The 17,550-nt window shown below is 36.8% G+C and overlaps 1 protein-coding gene across 1 annotated transcript in view; it reads right to left on the bottom strand.

Moving 5' to 3' along the window:
* SELENOT (selenoprotein T) overlaps window positions 1–17,550 on the bottom strand; it is a 24,928-nt gene that overhangs the window by 3,243 nt on the left and 4,135 nt on the right. Inside the window, exons 2-4 of the mRNA XM_024131884.3 lie at window positions 3,285–3,395; window positions 2,567–2,693; window positions 651–738 (exon numbers count right to left, since the gene is read on the bottom strand). Coding sequence (XP_023987652.1) covers window positions 651–738; window positions 2,567–2,693; window positions 3,285–3,395 — 326 coding nt within the window. The remainder of the gene's footprint in view (window positions 1–650; window positions 739–2,566; window positions 2,694–3,284; window positions 3,396–17,550) is intronic.

Raw genomic sequence — 17,550 nt, forward strand, 5'->3', positions numbered from 1 at the left:
GCGCGTCCGGAGCCTGTGCTCCGCAACGGGAGAGGCCACAGCAGAGGGAGGCCCGCATACCACAAAAAAAAAAAAAAAAAAAAAATTGCAAAGCCATTTTTAGCTCATAGGCCATATTTGCCAACCTCTGGTTTAGAGAAAATGTTAGAGGGTAGCAAGATAATTGTGGTTTGGATTAGGGTGGTTAGCAATGAAGATAAATAGAAGCAGATTTTTTGAAAACTGTAAAAAGTAGAATTGAGAAAAATTGGTAATCCATTAGATATGGAGAGTAAGGGAGAAACCTAGGATGTTATCCTAGTTTTCTGACATGGGCAACTGGGTAGAATGATAATGGTGCCCTTAAATAAGTGAGAAATGTCAGGGAAGGAGCAAATTGCAGTATAAAAGAATTACAGGAAGCTGAGGTAATCAACAGTTTGGGAGTAGGTAATGTTCAGGATTCCTGGCTATAACACCTAGAAGAGAGGTCTAGAGCTCTCCAGAGCTATACATTTAAGGGTCATCATATAGATGTTATTCTAAAGCCATGGGAGTAGGTGAGGACCATGTAAAGAGATAATTTAGCATATTATGAAAAATGCAAAAGCCTGATGCTTATTATAAATCATTTAACATTTATCACAGAATGCAAACTATTCAGAACCTACCATTCAAAGTTATCTCAAATGCACCTGTTGACATACACTGGTTCTCAATCATGTTGCTCAAGAAAAAGACCATCATACATGCATAGACCTAAAAGAAAATAAAATTAAATACAATAGGTAAAGTCATTTTCAAATCAAAACAACATGACAAATTAAGTAAGCTTTTAAATAGTCTCATTTTTATTTGGTAATTGCTCTTTTTAAATCTACTTTAAGTTTCTATACAAATTATTACTGCTACTCCATATATTCAGATAGTGTACACAGAAAATTGCAACATTAATTCACAGCTCTATGCATTCTGAAGAAATTACATATGTTATTCCTAATATAAAGATAAAATTTCTAGAAATCTCATAATAGCCTTAATAAGTTAAACAAAAGAATACCAGCATAAGAAGGGTTCATTTTAGAATTTTTATAATATAATGTATGAACTCACAAGAGACTAGTGATGCAATAATCAGCAACTCCATGTATTCAAAACACAACCTGTCCGTGTTCCAAACAAATCATTTTAAGTCAAACTAAAAAAAAGTAGGTTAGAAAGCACTAGCATATTAAGTTACATTCATTCACCTTCTGAAGGCAAATCTATACAGTCCCAAAAGATCAGAGGCTCCTGTTGAACAGAAAAGTTTCAATTTAACAAAATCACCTAAAAGCAAGATGTAGTGAGGATGTCAATTCACAGCCAGCTGTTTCAGAAAAATAAACCAAAATGCCTATAGCAGATGAGAAGGAGATTTCCCCTAACCCCACTTGAGCTAGGTGGGCTTTGATTTCATAGAAGTTATCCTAGCATTTGGGCACAAAGCCTACTTTCATGAGAACAATACACAAGTAAGTGTCACGAAAGCTACAGCCTTCAAGTATCCTCTTCCATAGTAGATTGACAATGTCATAAGTCTAAAGAAGTAAAATGCACTAAAGACAATTTAGAATCAACAGAATTAACAAATATAGCACAAAACATTATCAGTAAGTACTTAATTTCTAATTCTTAATCCTATGTAAATCAATATTTTGTTAGTAACAGAGTAGAGACACATCTGAATTAGAGGTAGCACCTGAGGATGTTTATGTTAAGCAGCCTTGCCCGTGACTGGAAATAAGTGATTCCCTAAGAAAAAGAAGTACAGCTACGTTAGGAGTTGGCTAAAGGTAGTCTCAGCCTAGAACTAAAGGATAAGACCAGACAGAGGACTCCAAAAGAGAATACTTATTAGAAGGAAACCTAAGCAATCTCATTCAAGAGAGAAATTATTCCCATTTCTCACAGCAGAAAGGTAGACCCTCCAGAAAAGATGGTTTTAAGTAAAAGAGATGAGAGATCTGGAAAGAGAATATGCTGCAGCAAGACCCTACAAAGAATAAAATAAACAGCACAAGATTCTTATGTATATTTATATTGATTGTTTCAGGTAATCTGCTTTAGATTACCCATGAACAGAAAAGTCAAAGAACAAATAATAAAAACAGAATTCTGGTAAGAATAAATTGGTGGAAATCCCATTTTTAACATGAATAAACCTATTAATACCCATATTAGTTGGTATAAAAGGCCTACATTATGTATATATAATGTTTTGCTGTATGATTTGGCCCAACTTATGTAATCAAAATCAGGTATTAAAGTATTTTGTGCCCAGGTTATACTAAAGTAACACCTCTCTATCCTTCAAATAATAAAAAGATAAGACCTAATCATTCTTAATGTATAAATATGGAGACGAAGGCTAAAGGAGGTTAAGTGCTTTGCCCAGAAATAAAAAGTGGTTTAAGTTGAAATAGCACATGTAAATAGCAAAAAGTACTTTAAAAAAAAAAAAAAAAAAAAGAAAGAAGAAGAATCCATTAAAATATCTCTCTGACAACTAAGAACCTACAGCTACCAAAGCTATTACATTACATACCTTGTTTTCTTGGCCCCACTGCCAGATGCTAGGCGCTTGCATGCCAAAGAAAGCAAAAGGATCCTTGCCAACAATTATTAAGCCTATTAACACTAGCTTGAAGACTGACAGGAAAGATGCTATGTGTCTATTAAAAGAAAAGAAGGAAATTCATCAGAAGCTGCAATTTCTCATCTACTTCAAAATTTCTTTAACTCAAGTCTATGTGTATAGACATTTTCTAAACACCAAATCTAAAAATTGCCAATTATACTAGGAAAAAACTAGTAACTAAATTTTATCGTGCAGTTTTAAAACAAAAATGTTTAACATCTTTTGAATCAATCAAAAATTAATTTATAAAACTATAGAGCATTGGCCTTTAAAAATACTATTTTAACAGTACAGAATTTTGTACCACTGACTTTCTATAAAAATTTTGTACCACTGACTTTCTATAAAAATTGATCTACAGCCACAATAAAAATTACATAAGAAAACACATCTTTAGAAGGGTTGCGTTCTCTGAAATGATCTTCCTCTATTCCTTGTTACAGAAAAATTCTTCCATATTTGGATCAAATAAACTTGCTATTTATAAAACTGTTCTCTGTAAATTATAACCAACTAAGAAATTATAATAACCAAGAAAAGTTAATTGAACCAATTCACAAAAGTTTATTTACAAATGTGAAAATTCACTTAAAAATTCCTTTATAAACTACAGAAATTTACTTACCTATATATTGGTTGAGGGAGGTAATTCTCTCCTTCAATGCGGATGTCTGGGTACCGCTGGCTAATAACCCGCATGTACTCCTCAAACACCCGCCTATAACCTCAGGAAACGCTGCAGAAAAATGAAAGTACTTCCATTAAGTCGTTTAGAATATGACTAGATTTATTTTGTAGTTATACAAAGCCTAAAAATTATTACCAAGATTAAAAATGTTTCTCAAGAACAGTCACAAACTAATAATGATTGATGCTGGATACATGAACTTTTTTCATAGAATTCACATATTTAAGTTATCTTCCCTTCAAGTAAATCCTTCTATTAGAACATTAAACTTTATAGATTTGGGTTTCTGTTGGAGAGAAGCAAATACGTATTCAGAGAATCCACCATATTCTGAGCTCTCAAATCGTTTTGCCTTTTTTTCTGTTGTTGTTGGTATTAACAACTGTATAAACACTGAAATGAAAACAACTCTTATTTATCTGACATAGGGACTTTCAAAATTTGGGCACAGGAAGCTTAAAAAAATACCAAGGCACGAGACATGGCACTCTGTTTCTTATTCCCACTGTACCCTTAACTAGGCAAACATGCCTGCTCAGTCACAAGAAAAGAAACTTTAAAAATTCTTCTTAGAGGGCTTCCCTGGTGGCGCAGTGGTTGAGAGTCTGCCTGTCGATGCAGGGGACACGGGTTCGTGCCCCGGTCCAGGAGGATCCCACATGCGGCGGAGCGGCTGGGCCCGTGAGCCATGGCCACTGAGTCTGTGCGTCCGGAGCCTGTGCTCCGCAACGGGAGATACCACAACAGTGAGAGGCCCACGTACCACAAAAAATAAAAATAAAAAAAATAATTCTTAGATCCTTTCTGACTCTAAGATTTGATTCTATTTTGCAAAGGAAAACAAAGATTGGGAAGATACTTTTCAGCAATATGACAGTAATCCATGTCGTTACTCCAGAAATTAAGTCAACAGCATCCCATCACCTTCATTAAAATCTCTGAATAACGAGGCTGTGGATATATGATATTTGTTGCCCCAGCAAGAAAAGGGAAATACGCCACCAGGATGAATATACAGGGGGAAAAAAGTACACTGAAAACTTTAATAAGACATTGATGAAAGAAACTGAAGACACAAATAAATGAAAACATATCTCATGTTCGTGGATCAGAAGAATATATATTTTTAAAATGTGTATGCTACCCAAAGCAATTTACAGATTCAATGTGATCCATATCAAAATTGCAATATTATTCACAGAAATAGAACAAACAATCCTAAATGTGTATAAAACCAGAAAAGACCCCAAACAGCCAAAGCAATCTTGAGAAAGAAGAACAAAGCTGGAGGCACCATGCTTCCTTACTTCAAACTAAATTACAAAGCTACAGTAATCAAAACAGTATGTATGGTAGTTGCATAACAACAGATAACAGATCAATTAGACAGAAACCAGAAATAAACCCACACATACATGGTCAATTAATTTTTAACAAAGAAGCCAAGAATATACAATGGGAAAAGGATAGTCTCTTTAATAAATGGTGTTGGGAAAAGTGGACATGCAAAGAATGAAACTGGACCACTATCTTACACCATACACAAAAATCAACCCAAAACAGATTAAAGAGTTGAACAGAAGACCTGAAACCATAAAACTCCTAGAAGAAAATATAGGGAGTAAATAAGCTCCTTGACATTGGTCCTGACAATGATTTTTTTTTTTGGCCTTGACACCAAAAGCAAAGGCATCAAAAGCAAAAATAAACAAGTGGGACTATGACAAACTAAAAAGCTTCTGCACATCACAGGAAACCATCAACAAAATGAAAGGAAGGGCAACCTACATAATGGGAGAAAATACTTGCAAATATAATCTCTGATAAGGGGTTACTATCTAAAACATATAAGAAACTCATACAACTCAACAGCCAAAAAATTAATAATCTAATTAAAAAAATGGGAAAAGGGGGGAATTCCCTGGTGGTGCAGTGGTTAAGACTCAAGTGCTTTCAACTGCAGGGGCCTGGGTTCAATCCCCAATTGGGGAACTAAGATCCTGCAAGCTGGGTGCATCCAAAAAAAAAAAAAAAAAAAAAAAAAAAGCAAGGTAGATGAAAAGGTGCTCAACATCCCTAATCAAAAGGGAAATGCGAATCAAAACCACAATGAGTTATTATCTCATACCTGTTACGATGTCTATCATTAAAAACACAATATACAGCAATGAAGGTACCACTTGGTAGGAGGGAGCGGAATCAGTAATAGATAGTAGGGTGAAACGCAAGATGCCAACTTTGTCAATCATACGATCATCAAGGAAAAAAATATCACAATCATCAAGGAAGAAAATATCAACCACCACCACAACCAACTCAAGGGATCAGCAACAAGTTTATATCTGATAGGGAGAACCAGTCCAAATATTAGTAGATCTCAATGTAAGAAAACTCACTTAAAAAAAAAAAAAAAGACAGAGAAATTCACCACTCTTTCTTTACAAGTAATACTTCTTTTACATTAGAATGAAAATTTCACAGAAGATTGTCCCTAAAAAGTATGAAATTTTTGCAAAGGGAGACAAGTCTCTATTAACTAAATACTTAACTTAATCTCCAGATACCTTATCTTTCCTAAACATTCACCTTATCCAATATTTTATTATTACTGTTGTCAGATTCACAACTGCTTTCTATATAAGAAATTTTTAATGTTGCTTTTGTTTTGAAGATACTACCAAACAATATATAAAGCACTTATATGCCTAACTACCCTGAAACCAAGAAATGCCACCTGATTTCAATGCCTAAGTTTGCATCGGTGTTTACAATGGAGTTGATGATCTAAAATGATAGTATCTAACTTTTAATGCATTAATTGAGAGCTGGAGACTTACTTGAGTTGAAATTTCCTTTTTTATAGATGAAGGGGAAAAAATTGAAACCCAGAGAGATCAAGTGACTTCACATATGGTCCCTGCCCTTAGTCAGGGCTGAGACCAGAACACAGACTTTGTGATTTCAGATCCTAGGCCCTTTCCATTAAACCTCAATAAAAGTTAGATGATGTAAGAGCTAACCTTCCCTGTGTCCACAAAGCCACAATCAAGTACCCATAAAGCAGCAGATATCTCTAGAGGTTCTTCCATGATGAAGATATAGATTCTCCCTCTGGGTGAACTAAGCCTGTGGACCCCAAAAGTCCTCATATTTGCTCTGGGAGTTCCAACCCTTCATAAAGGAAAGTATGTCTATATGCAAAGCAACACTTTAGGTCAGGGTCCTCCTAGTCACCCAGCTTTCTGGCTATTATGCTCAGAAGCCTAACTCTACCCTTGGTTCTTCAGGTCTCAACTCCTCAGTTAAGTCACAAATCTTTTTATCAAACTTCAAATAGAATCAACCCATAATCTTGAAATATAAAAAGGACTTTAAACCTGTAACTTTCTTCAAATTTCCAGTTATAAAATGATAAAGTCGTGGGGATGTATAATGTACAGCATGGTGACTGTAATTAATAATACTGTATTTCATATTTGAAAGTAGCTAGAAGAGCAGATCTTTAAAGTTCTCATCACAAGAAAAAAAATAATGTAACTATGTATGGTGACGGATGTTAACTGGACTTATCGCGGTGATCGCTTTGCAATATATACAAATATCAAGTCACTACATTGTACACCTGAAACTAATGTGTTATACCTCAAAACAAAAAAAACTGTACATTTCTTAATTCTGAAAAATGAAATTTACAAGACTGACACAACCTATTTTTAGGCAAGTTTACTTATGCATTAGTAAACTTTCCTCCCTATATTTGCTTTGAGACTTGTGAAGAAAAAACAAGTAACTTTTTCCCTATGTAATAATTTTCCCCAAATGTTCAAATTGTTTTGAAATAGCCATCTCTACTGCTGACAGATGTTTTCCAAAATAAAACATACCTACTGTTTATCAAGGTGGGCAAAATGTTAAATTAAAGGCACACATGGTAAGGAGCCAGTAATCATTCCACCTCTACCACCACACCCAGTTCTTTCAACTTTTCACTCTTTTTGGGTCAGTGAGTAAAAACTATATAACTCATAGTATACCTTCAACGAATAAATATGTGAACATGCTAAAAATATGTTGTAGCTATTGCCTATTTCTTCTGCCCCTGGACCAAAGGCCCTTAAGAAGTAAATTAAACTGTGAAAAGAAATCTTAATTTAAGTCCTAATCACTTTGCAAATCTCCTTCTTGCAATACAAAAATATCTTACTATATGGAGTCAACTTCTGCAATTGTTCAATTTAAAATATTTTACACAATACTTTTCTAAGATTAATTTTCTAAAAGAAAGAACTTGCATCATCTTTCTGTAATGAATAGAAAGGAAATTTAGGCAATTTATCCATACTATTTCAAATAGATTCTGTGCTTTTTTAAGTCCATCAAGTTTCAGTCTCCTAATTCATGGTGCCAACCACCCCACTTTTCCTTTTTTATACTAACATCTGCCCCTAACTGTAGTCAAATGCCTACTTATATCAACTTGAGTCTGTCACAAACCCCAACCTCTCCTATCTCCTTATTAAAGGAAAATGGGGCAAAATCTCAGATATTTACTGTTATGAATACTTGTGATTTCTATTTTTCGCATCTCTTCAACTCACCTTCCCCTTTTATTTACCATAACCTCCCCTCCAATTATCCTCCCACCCACACATAGGACTGGATCCTGTTTATACAATAAGACCCAACCCCTTGCCAATAACTAATGTTCCAGAAATGCAAACCTGTCACGAAGGCTTGAGTTTCCTCCCTAAAAATGAAGAACTGGGATTTAAAAAAGTAACTGTCTCCAGACAGGTGAACATTTAATCAGAGCTGTTGTAGGTAGAGGAGAGTGGTAATCTTTCAAAAGTACTGAGGAGGACTTCCCTGGTGGCACAGTGGTTGAGACCTGCCTGCCAATGCAGGGGACAAAGGTTCGATCCCTGGACCGGGAAGATCCTACATGCCGCAGAGCAACTAAGCCCATGTACCACAACTACTGAGCCCACGTGCTCTACAGCCCGTGTGCCACAACAAGAGAAGCCACTGCAATGAGAAGGCCACAAACCTCAATGAAGAACAGCCCCCACGTGCTGCAACTAGAGAGAGCCCACAGCAATGAAGACCCAGCGCAGCCATAAATAAATAAATAATATTTTTAAATAGTAAAAAAAAAAAAAAAAAAGACTGAGGGGAGGAGATAAATCAATCTTCAAAGAGAAAAAGAAAAATGAAATATATTTTACTGAGAAGAATACAGATGTGAGCCAGAGCAAGAGTGTATGAAGTCCTCTCAGACCTTTCAGTTTTCTATTTCAGGCCATCTTCAGGCACTGCTGCATTCCTTTGGATTCTATACTATGCTTTCAGTAGTTTTAAACAGATTTCCAAATGTGTTGTTTAAAGCAGTTCAAAACTGGTTTCTCTACTTGCATTCTAAGAATTTCAACTAATATTTCTCCCATGGTGTATGCAGAAAATCAGGAAGGTATTTTTACCATGCTTTCTAATTGTCAACAGCATTGACCAGTCCGACAGTGCACTGATCACTGAACACTGGGTTTTTAGATGTAATCTTTATTTCTCCTTGCTCTGTTTAGTAAAAGTAGTAATAGACATTTGTCTGGTGCATTATCTGCTCTGTTTTAAGCAATGAAATCTGAACAAGGGGCTCTATAAACCATACAAGATACAAGATATTCAGGGGTGAACAGACTAACCTGATAAATGCTTTTTTAAAAAATTACAAACAAGAGTGCTCACACAATGTTCACAGCAGCACTATTTACAACAGCTAAGGCATGGAAGCAACCTAAATGTTCATCAACAGATGAGTGAATAAAGATGTGGTACATATATATACAGTGGAGTATTACTCAGCCATAAAAAAGAATGAAATAATTCCATTTGCAGCAACATGGATGGACCTAGAGATTATCATACTAAGTGAATAAGCCAGACAAAGACAAATAGCATATATCACTTATATGTGGAATCTAAAAAAGATACAAGTGAACTTATGTACAAAACAGAAATAGACCCCCAGACATAGAAAACAAACTTATGGTTACTGCAGGGGTGGGGGGAGGGATAAATTAGGAATTTGGGATTAACAAATACCCACTACATATATAAAATAGATAAAAGACAAGGACCTACTGTATAGCACAGGGAACTATATTCAATATCTTGTAATAACCTATAATGGAAAAGAGTCTGAAAAACTAATTGAATCACTTTGCTGTACACCTGAAACACTGTAAATCAACTATACTACACTTCAATTAAAAAAGCACTCACGCACTTTGAATGAAGATCAAAATGTAGATCAGAACTTGCTCAGCGTTTTGTTTTAATTGGGGTATAGTTGTTTTACAATGTTGTGTTAGTTTCTACTGTACAAGGAAGTGAATCAGCTATATGTATACATATGTCCCCTCCCTCCCCACCCCACCCACCATTCTACCCTTCTAGGTCATCACAGAGCACCAAGCTGAGCTCCCTGCGCTTATACAGCAGGTTCCCGCTAGCTATGTTTTACACATGGTAGTGTATATATGTCAATCCCAATCTCCCACTTCATTCTCCCCCTCCCCCTCGTCCACAGGTTTGTTCTCTACATGTCTCTATTCCTGCCCTGCAAATAGGTTCATCGGTACCGCTTTTTAAAGTTCCATATATATGCATTAGCATACGGTATTTGTTTTTCTCTTTCTGACTTACTTCATTCTGTATCACAGACCCTAGCGTTTATAAAAGTTGAAAAACAGCACTAAACAGGTATGAGCTTATCAGGTTTAAGAACTGTATTATATGAAATCAAGTGATTTCCCTTCCAGCTGCCTCACTCTAGGAACACCACAGTGGCCACCACAGTAAAAACGCATACGAATACAAAATATGCCTAACATGGCTTCTAAGAGTCCAGGCTTCCTGGGACTTCCCTGGCGGTCCAGTGGTTAAGACTCTGCGTTACCACTGCAGGGAGCTCGGTTCGATCCCTGGTCAGGGAACTAAGATGCCACATACCATGTGGTATGGCCAAAATTTAAAAAAAAAAAAAAAAAAAATTTCAGGCGTCCTTAGAGTTTTTTCCAAAGATTTGATAAACCTAAAATTCAATTAATGATCTGTTTTTATTCTCTTCCTTCTTTGTGTCTTATTCTTGAGGTCACTAGTTTCTAGTTTTCCTATACCTTTGGCATAACATTTCAGGAAGTCCTTTACTGCAGACTCTTCCACAAAGAATTTATAAATTGTTAAGTTCCTCAGCTCTTTGTGGGGAAGGAATTTTATCTCTTTACTCTGGAAAGCACTTCTCATCAACAGATTTATAAGGTATGGCAGCCACTCAGTAAAAGTGACTTGATGAAAGCATTCAATAAATGGTGACTTACCTGCATTTTGCAGGAATTTTTGTCTCATCTTAAAATATTTCATACATGACTTGATGCTTCTGTTAGAGGAAGCACTGACTGAAACCACCCGCCCTGGCCAGGCAAAGACAGTAACAATGTGCATGAGTTATTTTAAGACAGGAGATCCTGGTAAGGAACAAGAACAAACAAGCCACCACCAAAGGGAAGAAGAATTCGGGAAAGGTCAAAAAGAGAGAGGAGACGCCACATGTCCACATGTCTTACTAACCTCCCAGAATCCTCCTCGCTGGAATCCATCTTGGCTGAGCAGTTGCACACGCCACCAGGAAGGACCCTGAGTCTGAATGATTGGCCAGAGACAACCCAGAAACTAACCCCATCACCGTAAAACCCGAGACTGCGAGCCACGTGGCAGAGCAGTCCTCCTGGATTCCCTTACCCTCCTGCTCTACGCCCAGGCGCCCCCTCCCAATAAAGTCTCCTGCTTTGTCAGCATGTGTGTCTCCTCGGACAATTCATTTCCAAGTGTTAGACAAGAGCCCACTCTCGGGAAGGGATCCCCCTTCCTACAACACTTTTATTCTTTTCAATACTTTTTTAAAAATTGAGATATAATTCACACACCATAAAATTCATCCTCGGTGCATTTTTATAAGTTGTTAGAGAGACTGATAAAAAATATACATATTGTGTTCTATGCTAATTCAATGGCAAAACTAGATATGTCTCTTGCCTGCTTTACTGCTTTCCTGTTTGTCTTATGCTTTTACCTGTTGGTTGTAGACTGACTTCAGACATTAGAATAAACTCGACTAAAAAAACCAGGGATCTAAGAAAGAAAACCACCAACAGGATAAGCAGTAAGGGTGTGTTGGCGAATAAGAGCAGCAGGAAGATGACTGACAATAACACAATGAATTCTGGAAGTTTAGCCCCATCAGCAGAGAGGGAGGCCAGGTCAAGAAGATTACTGAGTGAAGAGTATGTTCAAAACTGAAGTTTTACATGTATCACATTCTATGCCTAAAAGCTACCAAACTGAAGCAGAGGTCAACCAAGTAGAAATCCACCTGAAAGGAACAGTATCAGAAAACATCGATCTATACTCCAGTTAGGAATTTTTAAAGGGAAGTGAGGAGGAAGAAGATAGGTTATGTCAGAACCAAACACAGTGGACTACCACGAGATTGTACTCACTTTTTCAATAAATATTGCCTGATGACAGGTACTGTTTTAGGCTCTAAAGATACACGGCAGCAAGCAAAACAGACAAAAATCTATGCCTTTCTGATGCCAGCAACATTCTAATGAAGAAGAGAGAGTAAGCTGTTAACAGTCTAATGGAGAAGATAACAGTTCACCAACTGATAATATCTGAAGCTGTTTCCCTTGTCTTGCTTGAGAAACAGGAAGGAAAAAACAAAACAAAACACCTGAGGGACTACGGAAAAAATGTCACAAATTGAAAGAGCAAAAACAGAGAACAAAAATTCAAACCAAGAACCGACGCCCAAAAATATTCTGCAAGAAGCAGAAGAAAAGGATGATAAAAGAGATAAGGAAGGACTGTAAGAAACCTCAAAACCAAAAGCAGAATTTAAAAAAATATTTTAAGGCCCTGAAGAAGAAAATCGATGGGTGGAAAACTGAATCAGTGTTAGAACATGAATAATAAAAAGTACAGAAGATCTGAATAGTATCATCAATAAATGGAATCCAGAGATACATCAGTTTTTTCCCTATAGAAAACACCCTGCGAGACCACAGAATATTTACAACAATTGACCATCTATGTTAGGTCACAAAGAAAGCCTAACAAGTAGGTGGATAAGAATGTCACCAGCTATCTCAGTAAACAAAGGATGCTGCAACCAACAAGCCATCAGCCACTGCAGACACCCCCAGCTGTGCACCCTGAGGAGATTCAGGATGGAAAAAAAAACAGGATACTGGACCTAGACACTTAAGGTACATATCAAAGGAATTTTAGTAAGCCCAGACTCTTGCATGTTCCCATACACAGAAAAGCACTAAATTCATTAACTTGAGATGTCTGGTTTTCTTTAATTAACAGTAATCTTTTGATGTTCCAATAACGTGGAGTTTTTTTTTTTTTTAAACTCCTATATATTCTGGCTCCTCCCTTACTTCTTCAGAACAGTCCCTCAGAGTTGAGAGGCTGTCTCCTGGGCCTAAGTCCTCAGTATGTCGGTGGAATAAAACATAACAGCAAATGTCACATTCTCTAATTACAGTGCAATAAACTAAAGAATTTTAAAAACCCAACCCACTTTAAGATCTTCTGGTAGAAGTATTAACTAGTTTAATTATATCAAAATTTTAAAGGTGATACCCATTAATGTAATCATAATATTTTACTTCTATGGATTTAGTTTATGGAAATTGGACAAGCACACATGATATCTGAGGACAGTCATCTTAACAAAGTAATTTTATGAAAAATTAGGACCAACATAAATGTTAAACAAACAGATTCAGTGGCTTAAATAAATTAAAGAATACCCATCTTATGGAGTACTATGCCTGTTGATACAGAACAGTATCTGCTGATATGAAAAGATAAGTGATGAGGGGAAGGCAAATTTCAAAAAAAAGCATACAACTATAAACTCATTAATATAAAATTATATAATATAGCATATGTTTCTGCGTGAAGAGTCGGCTTGAAGGAGGTTCTTCAAAATGTTATTAAAGAGTTACAAGGATATTTCACTTTCTTCCATATACTTTTTTAAAAATTATTTTTACAGTTAACATGTTATTTTCACAGTGAAACCGGGAAGGATCCTGTGGGGATCCAGGGCATGGAAGCCTTTTTGTCCCCCATTTCTTATAGGCAAGACTCCAGCCTCCATTAACAGTTGCTAATCAAGGGAGGAGAAGCCAAGAAACCACCTGAGGGAAGATTAAAGGGACCAGAGAAGCTCATCAAGATTAAGAGACCCTTCACACACCCTAATCTTGTCAGCAACCCCACCACTGAACTATTGCTGTAAGACTCCTCCTCAAATCCTCCTGGGTTGGGACACATAGCTTTTCAAGGCAGGGGCCCGCTGTGTTCCCCTTTGCCTGGCAAAGCAATAAAGCTATCCTTTTCTACTTCACCCAAAACTTTGTCTCCGAGATTCGATTCCGCACCAGTGTACAGAGAAGCTGAGCTTTCGGCATCAACAGCCAGGGAGCTGTTTTCATTTTTTTAAGCTGAAAGTCCTTAAGTAAAGCTTTCAAAGGTTTATTTACTGCAGGTCTTATTACAACATTAAAGACAATACAAATAATAAATTACGATAATGAGCACTTGATAAATGGTAATAGCAGGTACACTGTGCTAAGGCGTTTTTAACTGATTAGCTGACTCCAGCTCTCCTCATTTCCTGTCTCCTCCTCCCCCTCTATGCTGAGTCAGGCTTCATTTGCATGTGTTCTTCCTTTAGCTAGTAAAGCTCATTCTCTGTATCTCCTGGTGGAGTTCCCCATACCCTTCCAAGATTTCATTTCCTCCTCTGCAAAGCCTTCCAACTCTCCCTGAATAGGTAATCCTTCTTCTCTCTGGGTTTTTAAGACTTCTTTTAGAACACTCAGAACAGAATGGTTTACTGTTATATTGTTTACATGTCTGTCTCTCCCACCAGACAACTGGTTTTCAAATGTTACTGTAAAAAACACATTCGTATCTTCCTAAAAATTGGACAAAACAGGAAAACAAGTGGCATGAAAAAGGGGACATTAAAAACAAGGGCTTGATAACACAACACTGTAAATCAACTATACTCCAAAAAAATTTTTTTAAAACAAAACAAAACAAGGGCTTGATTATGAGCAGTTCTTGCTAAAATCTGTGACCAAGATTTCTTCCTTACCAATCCCAAGCTACACCCCAATCAAGATAAAGTATGTGAAAACATGATTTTCCTTTTTGGAAAGCAGGGACGGTGACAAAAATCAAATGAACCAGAGGACTCCAACTACACTCTTAAGTGACAAAGATGGAAATGAAACATACATGCATTCTTTTACTTTTTTCCTTCAAGCTTCTTTACAGTACCTAAGAATAGAATATTAGAGGTAACTGGAATGCAACCAACACCCTTATTTTACAGATGAACTAGTTGAGAGCTAGAGATTAAATATTTCCCCAAAGTCATTCAGAAGATAAAAGGCAGATCGAGTTAAGAACACAGGCCTCCAACCTGCTAGTCCAGTAAATGCTCACCTTCCCAGTACCTATACCATTCAAAATTTATGAGGTTATTTATATGAGATTTCCAAATGATATATTAAATTTGATCTCTACCACTTACCTTAATGGCAAACTGTAAGGAAACAATGTTCCCATTTTTTGTAAGAGGAGATAAAACCTTAAAACCATTCATATTTTACTTACACCTAAAAGTTTTGCACTAAGGTACTTCATTCAATATTAAGAAGAAACAAACTATTATGTGCACGGTATTCAATTAGCTCCTGAGCTATTTATTGCTTAAAATGGTAAAAAAAAAAAACAAAACAGGGGGCTTCCCTGGTGGCGCAGTGGTTGCGCGTCCGCCTGCCGATGCAGGGGAACCGGGTTCGCGCCCCGGTCTGGGAGGATCCCACATGCCGCGGAGCGGCTGGGCCCGTGAGCCGTGGCCGCTGAGCCTGCGCGTCCGGAGCCTGTCCTCCGCAATGGGAGAGGCCACAGCAGAGGGAGGCCCGCATACCACAAAAAACAAAACAAAACAAAACAAAAAAAACAAAAAAACCAAATGGCGACTAAATTCTATGTAATTTTAAAAATCTAACATAGTGGCAGGTGCAGCAGCCACCATTTTATTTGTTCTCTACAGCACACTATACTACTCTACAATCTGAATCAACTTCTTATTACTCCTTTACTTCACTGTTTCCAAGTAGTACATTCTTCCTATTTAGCATCTTTTTAAAAACCAAGATTTATCTTATAATCATTAGTGTGTCACAGTTTAAATGGCCACAGTTTTTTCCTTCTGAGTGGTATACAGAATAATGGTGTATCTTACAACCTATCATATCATAGGTTTGGGGAAATATAATAACTGTTATTTAAGTTTTTAGTTTCAGTTACTGTGACTATTTTGGTGAGATGAAAATGTCTTTGTAGGATTTTCCCCTGGCTACTGTGTTTTTAGTTTTAAAAACTGAGCAACAAAGCAAAACAAACTTATGGCTACCAAACAGGATGGGGGTTGGGGGAATAAATTAAGAGTTTAGGATTAACATATGCACACTACTATATATAAAATAGGTAAACAACAGGGACCTACTATATAGCACAGGAAACTACACTTAACATCTTGTAATAACCTATAATGGAAACTAAAACAATCACTTTGCTGTACATTTGAAATTAACACAACATTATAAGCTATACAATTTTTTTAAAAAATTCAGGATTCATCCCCTTCAGTCCCCCCCCCCCAAAAAAACCATAAAAATTGTCTTCTTTGTTTATCACTACAGTGAATGGCACAGCGTCACTCCAGAACTCAGGAGTCACCTGTGACACCTCTCATTGCATGCTACCTCTCCAGCCCCTCAAATAATGTAATCACCAAGAAATGCTAAATATATCTGCAAAAAAATCTCTTAAACCTGTCCCTTTACTCCTACCACCACCCTTCTATTTCAAGCTCCACTGTCTCTTGCCTGGGCAACTCCAATAGTCCCCTAAAATGGTCTCCCCACATCTATTTTTTTGTTCCCTGTCATGTCTTTTCCACAATGATACTTACTGGTTTTTCCTTAACATAGCCATCCAGACCTTCCAGGGTCTGTGCTACCTTCTCTTTGGTCTTTAAGGTCAGCAGCCTTGGCCTCAAGAAATTATGTTCTCTTCTTGGATTGGAAGAATCAATATTGTGAAAATGGCTATACTACCCAAAGCAACCTTCAGATTCAATGCAATCTCTATCAAATTACCAACGGCATTTTTTACAGAACTTGAACAAAAAGTCTTAAAATTTGTATGGAGACACAAAAGACCCCGAATAGCCAAAGCAGTCAAGAGGGAAAAAAACGGAGCTGGAGGAATCAGGCTCCCTGACTTCAGACTATACTACAAAGCTACAGTAATCACAACAATATGGTACTGGCACAAAAACAGAAATATAGATCAATGGAACGGGATAGAAAGCCCAGAGATAAACCCACATGGTCAACTAATCTATGACAAAGGAGGTAAGGATACACAGTGGAGAAAAGACAGTCTCTTCAATAATTGGTGCTGGGAAAACTGGACAGCTATATGTAAAAGAATGAAGTTAGAACACTCCCTAACACCACACACAAAAATAAACTCAAAATGGATTAGAGACCTAAATGTAAGACTGGACACTATAAACCTCTTAGAAGAAAACATAGGAAGAACACTCTTCAATATAAATCACAGCAATATCTTTTTTGATCCACCTCCTAGAGTAATGGAACTAAAAACAAAAATAAACAAATGGGACCTAATGAAACTTAAAAGCTTTTGCCAAGCAAAGGAAACTACAAACAAGACAAAAAGAACCCTCAGAATGGGAGAAAATATTTGCAAATGAATCGACAGACAAAGGATTAATCTCCAAAATATATAAACAGCTCATGCAGTTCAATATTAAAAAAACAACCCAATCCAAAAATGGGCAGACCTAAAGAGACATTTCTCCAAAGAAGACATACAGATAGCCAAGAAGCACAGGAAAAGCTGCTCAACATCACTAATTATTAGGGAAATGCAAATCAAAACTACAATGAGGTATCACCTCACACCAGTTAGAATGGGCATCATCAGAAAATTTACAAACAACAAATGCTGGAGAGGG

The sequence above is a fragment of the Physeter macrocephalus genome, chromosome 1 (genome assembly GCF_002837175.3).
Source record: "Physeter macrocephalus isolate SW-GA chromosome 1, ASM283717v5, whole genome shotgun sequence".
In the NCBI taxonomy this organism is placed as follows: Eukaryota; Metazoa; Chordata; class Mammalia; order Artiodactyla; family Physeteridae; genus Physeter; species Physeter macrocephalus.